The sequence below is a fragment of the Panicum virgatum genome, chromosome 8N (assembly GCF_016808335.1).
Source record: "Panicum virgatum strain AP13 chromosome 8N, P.virgatum_v5, whole genome shotgun sequence".
Classification (NCBI taxonomy): domain Eukaryota; kingdom Viridiplantae; phylum Streptophyta; class Magnoliopsida; order Poales; family Poaceae; genus Panicum; species Panicum virgatum.
The window spans coordinates 12,119,977-12,128,736 of record NC_053152.1 but is presented as its reverse complement, the minus strand read 5'-3'; the positions used below and the strand labels follow the sequence as shown (position 1 = coordinate 12,128,736).

General features: G+C 41.0%; 1 protein-coding gene and 1 pseudogene across 1 annotated transcript; both read right to left on the bottom strand.

The window, feature by feature from the left end:
• Positions 1-6,235: 6,235 nt before the first annotated feature.
• LOC120684788 (UDP-glucosyltransferase UGT13248-like) lies at positions 6,236-7,082 on the bottom strand. The gene is made up of 3 exons (XM_039966664.1): positions 6,972-7,082; positions 6,688-6,877; positions 6,236-6,581 (listed from the first exon to the last, which is right to left on the bottom strand). The coding sequence occupies exons 1-3, from the start codon at positions 7,080-7,082 to the stop codon at positions 6,247-6,249; spliced, it is 636 nt and encodes a 211-aa protein (XP_039822598.1). The 3' UTR covers positions 6,236-6,246.
• A 509-nt stretch (positions 7,083-7,591) lies between these two features.
• Positions 7,592-8,681, bottom strand: LOC120684787 (annotated as a pseudogene).
• Between the last annotated feature and the right edge of the window lie 79 nt (positions 8,682-8,760).

Below are 8,760 nucleotides of genomic sequence, written 5' to 3'. Positions count from 1 at the left end.
TTCGACTCCCGCCCAGAGCACCTTTTTTTTACGAAAAAAGTCTTTGGTACCGGTTGAAACTACCAACCGGTACCAAATGGTGATCCTTTGGTACCGGGTTATATTTCCACCCGGTACAAAAGGAGTTTTCTTTTTCTCTTTTCCCCCATTTGCTTCTCTATTAATTCTTTTAATATTATGTGAATTCGGTAATTGCCTAATAATTATATTCTGTGAATAATAAATCATTAATTTGCCTATTAAATCAATTATTTGCCTAGTAAATCAATTCGTTGCCCAATAAATCTGATAATTGTCTAGTAAATCATTTATTTGTCTAGTAAATCAATTAATTGCCCAATAAATCTGATAATTGTCTAGTAAATCATTTATTTGCCTAGTAAATCAATTAATTGCCCAATAAATGTTATAATTGTCTAGTAAATCATTTATTTGCCTAGTAAATCAATTCGTTGCCCAATAAATCTGATAATTGTCTAGTAAATCATTTATTTGTCTAGTAAATCAATTAATTGCCCAATAAATATTATAATTGTCTAGTAAATCATTTATTTGCCAAGTAAATCAATTAATTGCCCCATAAATATTATAATTGTCTAGTAAATCCGATAAGTGCACAATAAATAATATAATTGTCTAATAAATTACTTAATTGCCTAGTAAATTTGTTAATTGCCTAATAATTATATTTTGTGAATAATAAATCATTTATTTGCCTAGTAAATCAATTAATTACCCAATAAATCAATTCATTGCTTAACAAATCTAATAATGTTCACAGAAAATATTACAATACATAATCATTCAACTAATGGAATATTAACGATGGTTCGCTTTACAATTGTCCCTTCATTGTGATCATGACGTGCATAGGGAGCCTCCTCTTCGGCTAAAAGAATACTTGTGTCAACCTCCACTGTGAACGGAGTCATGTCTTCAACCCTGTTGTATTCTTCTTCATCTGTGATATCGTCGACTCCCACAATTTTTCTTTTGCCAACCAGAATAATGTGGCACTTTGGCTCATCACTTGCACCTAGAAAACTTGATTTATTTCTAGACTTGTCCTTTTTCGGTTTGCTAGACATGTCCTCCACATAGAAAACTTGAGTGACATTCTTAGCTAGGACGAATGGTTCGTCTCGATAGCCAAGCTCTTTGAGGTCTACTGTTGTCATTCCGTACTCGTCTATATCGACACCTTTTTCTATCAGTTTAACCCATTGGCAACGAAATAGAGGGATCTTTAGCGGCCCATAGTCGAGTTCCCAGATATCTTCAATGTAACCAAAATATGAGTTCGTTTGGCCACTAGAGTCAGTGGCATCTATACGAACACCACTATTTTGATTGGTGCTCTTGTTATCTTGGGTTCTTGTATAAAATGTGTAACCATTAATTTCATATCCTTGGTACATCAGGATTGAATTTGCCGAACCCTTGGCCAGCCAAACTAGCTGCTCATGAATTTCATCATTGGCCATGACTTCCTTTTGCAACCAGGTGGCAAATGTATCGTTATGATGTTTTATAATCCATGTCTCAGACATCAAAGGGTACATGCTTCGTACAATTTGCATGTGCTCCTCCATGTATAGAGCCACCAAGACTGATTGTTGCAGAACTGTGAGATGTGCTTTGCTCAACTTAGCATGATCTATGGCATTTACTGATTTTCTTCCAAGTGTGCCCTTTCCAATCAGCCGCCCCTCATGACGTGATACCGGAATCCCAGTTGGGCAGAGTTCTTCCACATAGTCAACACAAAACTCAATGACTTCCTCTGTGACGTAACCCTTCGCAATGCTTCCTTCTGTACGAGCCCGATTACGAATGCATTTTTTTAGGACTGCAAAGTATCGTTCAAAAGAGAACATATTATGAAGGAAAACAGGACCGAGAATACCAATCTCTTTGAGTAGGTGAACTAGAAGATGCGTCATAATATTGAAGAATGATGGAGGAAATATCATCTCAAGACTAACTATAATTTGGACAACATCCTCTTGTAGTCTACTTAGACTCGATGGATCGATTGCCTTCTGAGAAATTGTGTTGAAAAATGCACATAGCTTTATGATTGTTGCTCGAATATTAGCTGGTAGAATACCTCTAAGTGCAACTGGAATCAATTGTGTAATCAACACGTGACAGTCATAGGACTTTACATGTGCGAATTTCTTCTCTTTCAGGTTCAGTAGCCTCTTTATGTTTGAAGAGTAGCCAGATGAGACCTTGATATTGTTCAAACAGTCGAACATACTTTGCTTCTCTTCCTTACTAAGAGTGTAGCACGCAGGACCTAGGTAATGACGTCATTTATCTTTTTTTTATGTAAGGCGGCCCGTTGTTTCATACATTGAAGATCTTGCCGCGCTTCCAGTGTATCTTTTGGCTTACCGTATACACCAAGGAAGCCTAGAAGATTCACACAAAGATTCTTTATTAAATGCATCACATCAATTGCGTGGCGAACCTCTAAGACTTCCCAATAAGGTAACTCCCAAAAAATACTCTTCTTCTTCCACATAGGTGCATGTCCGTCATCACTCTACACTGATCTGCTGCCAGGTCCTTTTCCGAATACTACTTTTATATCTTTGATCATTTCAAACACAATTTTCCTACAACGGTGCCTAGGTTTGGTACGATGATCTGCATTTACACCGTAGTGAGCATGCCTCCTCCTTAATGGGTGCTTGATTAGAAGAAATCGACGATGACTCATATATACGATCTTCCTACAGTGCTTGAGATACGTGCTGTTGGTTTCTTCTAAACAATGAGTGCATGCCCTATAACCCTTATTGGAATGTCCAGAGAGGTTGCTTAGTGCTGGCCAGTCGTTGGTGGTTACGAAAAGCAATGCACGAAGGTTAAAATATTCCTCTGCGTGCGCATCCCACATACGAACACCCTCCTCTTTCCACAACAATAGAAGATTCTTAATCAGTGGTTTCAGATATACATCTATATCATTATCGGATTGCTTCGGGTCAGAGATAAGCAGGCCCGGCCCGGGGGGGCGAGCGGGGCGGCCGCCCAGAGCCCTCGAATCAATGGGGCCCCGCTTTCATGTCGTTGCACATATAGGTAGAGAGCTCCAGCGAATGAAATGACACGCTTAGGCGCACGCCCGTCTCCTTGTCTCATGTTGCATCTTCTCTATCCAAGTCCCTCTACGGAGTAGTAGATCAGAGGTTAAATCGTGGAACAACAACCGCACGTCTGGGCATCTACAATCTCCAATTCTCCCCGCAAAAAAAAAATCTCCAATTCTCTCTCCGGTACAGTGGCTTCTTCGTCAGACTGACTGTGTGTCTTAACGTCGCCCATTCTAGCAGTCCAGCACGCCAGTACCACGCATCCTCACCACCATGCCAGTCCCGTCGTCTACTATTTTTCTGATATTGTAAGGAACGCATTTGGTTGTGCGAAAAGGATCGGAAGAGAAGGAAACAAGCACATGAGGGTATAGGATGAGGCCTATATTCTTCTAATAATCAATGATTTCATACATAGAGAAAGGGGTGGTGACCCATTTTTTTGATAGAAGAAAAATAATTCCACTGAAATGCTAATACTTTTTACGTTAGTAGTTTTCTATACGCACCTCTTGTACCCGCATATATTACTTTCCTTTGCACATATTTTACTTTTCTTTGTACATGCATTCATCCATAATTCACGTCATTATTTATTTTGGAAGAATAATAATTAACATCATGGTTTTATGGAAAGAAAAGAAATACATATATTATTTTTGGAAAAACTATATATGTGTCTATTACGTACATCTCCACTAATATTATTATAAAAAGGCCCCGATCCATTAGTTTCGCTTCGGGCCCCGAAAATCTCAGGACCGGGCCTGGGGATAAGCACCGGGATCATAATGAATTTCCGCTTCATACACAACCAATGAGAAAGGTTGTATATACAGAGTGTCACAGGCCAGGTACTATGGCCACTACTCTGCTCACCGAAAGGATTCATGTCATCCGTACTTAATCCGAATCTTATATTCCTCGCATCATTTGCAAATGTTGGGAATGTTCTGTCCACCTTTCTCCACTGCGACCCATCAGCGGGGTGTCTCAACATAATGTCTTGCTTACGTTCTTCTTTGTGCCATCGCATCAATTTAGCACTCATTTTGTTCATGAACAAACGTTTCAGATGTGGTATTAGAGGGAAATACCACATCACCTTGGCAAGCACTCTCTTCTTGACACGCATCCCCTCAACGTCGCATGGATCATCTTGAGGGATCTTATACCGGCATGCGTTGCATACAGAGCATAAATCTAAATTTTCATACTCACCTCGATATAGGATGCAGTCATTAGGACAAGCATGTATCTTCTGTGCCTCTAATCTTAAAGGACAAACAACCTTTTTTGCCTCGTATGTTGTCTCCGGCAAGGTGTTATCCTCAGGGAGTAAGTTTTTCTAAGTTTCAGCAACTCCTCGAATCCCATGTCAGACAAATCATTTGATGCCTTCCATTGCAATAATTCCAATGTGGTACCCAACTTCTTTTAGCCTTGTTTGCAATCTGGGTACAACAATGTTCTATAGTCCTCCAACATACGCTTCAGATCTCTCGATTCCTTTTCTGTTTCGCAAACTTCTTCAACTTCGTGCAGCATATGACCCAGATCATCTTCTACAACGTGTCCTTCAGCATCTTCTTCAGGCTCACCCATTGCAGTGTCATCAAAAAAGGTTCTGTAATTGCTTGCAAAGTCAGGAATCATGTCCTCTTCTTCATTATTATCCAGCATAATTCTTCTTTCTCCATGCCTGGTCCAAACATAGTAGTTCGGCATGAAACCACTACTGAACAAGTGACTGTGGATGGTTCTTGATGATGAGTAATCCTTCTCATTCTTACAGTTTTTGCAAGGATAGCGAACGAAACCATTGTACTTGTGGTTCTCAGCAACTTTTATGAATTCATGCACGCCATCAATGAACTCCATTGAACGCCAGTCCGTCATGTACATCTATTGCCGACTCATCTGGGTTCACAATTCATTTATTAACATCAAATGAGTGTCAACATAAATCATTTTTAAATAAACATTAGAAGTACAAATAATAAATTGAATAAATCAATTATTGATTACAAAACAAATTGGAGTGTCATCAAAATTATATACTATAAATAGATATATTATGCATGCCTAATATAACAATAAAATAATCCAAATTCTAACTACATATAAATAATTAGTTATCTTATGCCTAATAATTTAGATAACAATAATATAAAACCATAAAACTAAATCGGGTCCAAAATACATCTACAAATATTTATCATGTGTATAAACTAAATCAAGTGCTAACTACATCTACAAAATTAATTTGCTAAAGTATTGAAAATAATATTACTAACCTTTTAAAAAAATTGAAAAAATTTGCCCCGCTCCCCTCACTCAGCTGCCATGAACAGTGAGTTCATGGCAGCTGGGAGGGGGAGGGGGCGGGGTATTTATAGTGGGTGCACAAAGGCACCGGTTGTTGTTGAACAACCGGTGCCCAATACTATGCATCGGCACCGGTTGAAGTTACCAACCAGTGCCTTTGTAATGGGCACATGGCGGCACCGGGGCATGGCAAAACCCGGTGCCATTGTCCGCTCATTAGGAATCGGTTGGTGCCACCAACCGGTGCCTATTCCTTCTTGTTCTTTTGGTACCGGTTGGTAGCACTAACCAGTGCCTATACGCGGGTTTTGATACCGGGTGATGCTTTAATCCGGTACCAAACTCCTTACCTTTGAGCGCCGCTAGCCAAAGGTACCAGCTGCTGTTGCAGCCGGTACTGTGCAACAGCAGCTGGTACCTTTGGCCAGGATCTTTGGCCCGTTTTCTAGTTGTGTTTATTTTGTTTTAAAAGCATTGTATGCTTTCAACGTTTTAAAGGATACATAAATAATCTATACACATATTGATAAAGATCATGAGCTTATAGCCCTTGTAGAGCACGGAAATAGACACACTACACGACATGTACCCTTTTTTAACAGCGGCTGACTGATGAATCATCAAAATCTCCACATTATATTTTTTTTTCGAACCAATCTCCACATTATATTCTTTTTTCTTATAAACAAAATGTTAACATGTTCAATCAACTCCCAGAAGGGATAGCATTTCAAAAAAAAAACTCCAAGAAGGGATAACACCAAAAACACTGGTTATGGTTATGCTCACAAACTAAGTTTATGGCACTAGATTTTTAACATGAATACTTTGCGAAAAATTCAGTAATATTCTTGTCTGAGCTCCCTCCACTTTGCATTGCTTCCTCGGCCTTCTGCATCCACTCAGCAGCATTCCTCCTGTACTCATCCTTCCTTTCCCCATCCATCACTTCCTTGACGCACCGTTCCACCTCGTCCCTTGTCACCAAACCTTTCTCGTCCTTACGCCCCCGCATGCCCATGCACCACTTGCTCTCCATGTATTTTGATATGGTTGGCTGGTCAGCCCAATGCGGTATTGCTATCATTGGCACGCCATTAGCAATTGCCTCTAGTGTTGAGTTCCATCCACAATGCGTGAAGAAACAACCTGCATATTAAGCATTCGATCAGCACCACCACATTGCCTATTAATTCAATTCGGCTATGTTTTTGTCTAATTTTTCTTTAAACGTAGAAGGTTTGTGATTTGATACCTGTAGACTTGTGTGAGAGGACCTCAAGCTGGGGGCACCAGGAAACAATAAGGCCACGTTCCTTACACTTTTCACGGAGTTCGTTGGATAACTTATGCTCCTCATTTGACCTCACAACCCAAAGGAACGGCTTGCCGGAATTGCAGAGTCCATTACCCAGCTCCTCTAGCTGTTCTTCATTGTAGTTCCTCTACCTGTGGGCGCCACTTCTCTCGCTGGAGGTGTTGTCACTAGTCCTTCACTTCTCTCCTTGCAGGGGATCTTTTCGGGTGAAAACCAAGTACCGTTGTAGTTGGGCGATGACGGTATCTTTGGATGTCATTCATCATTTCATCCTCTTGTTGGAGATGTCGCTTTTGGAAGATCCCTTGGCTTGCTAGCGTTGGTGCTGGCATCGCGCTAGTTCCCCTTGCGCACTAGGTGCTTCAGGCCGTTGCTAGTTTACAGCATCCAGAGTCTCCAACGGTGGTCGGTGTCCTACGGTCTTTCATGACCCTTGCTGGGTCTGACAGATCTGCCTTGGAGGCATATTCTCGACTTGGTGGTCAGAGTTCATCCAGAAAGGTGGAGTTTGTATTTCATCTTTTCTGGATCCATCTCATGCTCTGGTTCTGCTTTCTCCTGGGTGGCGAAGCAGGTTCTTTTGGAGTTGACTTCACGTAGCAAGTTGGAATGCCGCATGCGACTACTCGAGTTCCTTGTTGGAGATTTTTTTTTTCTTTCATTTCTAGTTCTACTAGAGTTGTCTGGTCTCTTGGCTACATGGCCGTTGGGTCATATGCCTTCAATTGTAGCTCTGGCTACCTCTTTGTAATAATTTGGCCTGATGCAACCTCATGAAAGGTCGACTGAAGCCAGAAATATGATTTCCTTTATCTAAAAAAGGGCAAATAACCAGCATGGATTGTTGGATACTGAAGTAAAATCTTTCCACAGCCAGAATATTAACATATTCATTTATATAACATATTGCTGTGACACAATATACAGACCCACATGAAACAACAATCATAACAACAGACATACATACATCTATTCAAGCAACGTATGGTATATGTGTATGATTTTGGAGCACCTTTTGAAGTTGTGCCTACTCAATAGGGTAGGATGGCTGCATGACGAGGCCACACATCCCCCTCTTGTCTGGAATATCCTTCTCCATTCTCAAGAACCCATCCTCACCCCATGTGGTGCACCAGGAGTTCTTCAACAGCCAATATTTGGTGCCATCCCGGTTCAAAAAAATATTTGGTGCCGTCACTGACTATTCTATAACCAATGGCTACAATACCGTGATCAAGGTCAGTGCCACAAGATCCAGTCATGATGCCACCGGAGTAGAATTGGAATGTTTTGTCACCGCCATCTACCGCCGCTGAGACAGGCTGGTTGGCTACCGCCTTCATGAGGGCAGCCTCGTCATTAGTTTGGCACATCCTCATACCCGTTGATGGTTGCGACATTGTCGGATTTCTTGCACTTGCCATCTTCCGCAGTGTAAGGATAGCTCGACTCATTGGCCAAGCCACCATTCTTGATGATGAACTTGAAGGCGTCATCCATCTCACCACCATCGCAGCCCTGGGACTCGCCATCGATGTCACAGTCCACCAACTCTTGCTCAGAAAGGGAGAAAAGCTTGCCGGTGCTTATCTTGACAATAGCCTCCATCGCAGCCACAGCCAAAAACGCCCAACAGCAGCCTGCAATCAATTTTATTCCGAATTGAAAATGCTGTAAGTACAATAATGTCATGCATTCTTAATTGAGATTTGCACATGAAAGGTTAATTTTCTAATGCACACAGTGGAGTTACCACACTGGCCTTGGTTCTTTATTGGAGTGACGGCGCCCTTTGCCCTCCAATCAACAGTCGTGGGAAGTGTATCGACGCTAACATTCTCATACCTGAATCCAGTAGGGGCTCCTGCCTTTCTTGGATGGCCAGCTGGTTTTGCAACTCGTACCACACGCTTTAACGCAATACTGAAAATTTAGTTTGACACATGACGTTTTTAAAATATTAGTTTTAAAAGAACTAAAAAATGCTGCCCTTTTTTAGATGAGTTATAA

Bases quoted from the DNA above. Each gene is read 5' to 3' on its own strand.
- LOC120684788 (XM_039966664.1), bottom strand. From the start codon at position 7,082: ATGCCAGCACCAACGCTAGCAAGCCAAGGGATCTTCCAAAAGCGACAT. The intron at 6,878-6,971 runs GTACTTGGTTTT...GCCCACAGGTAG, and splicing joins GTCATCGCCCAACTACAACG to AGGAACTACAATGAAGAACA. The intron at 6,582-6,687 runs GTATCAAATCAC...CTTAATATGCAG, and splicing joins CCTCTCACACAAGTCTACAG to GTTGTTTCTTCACGCATTGT.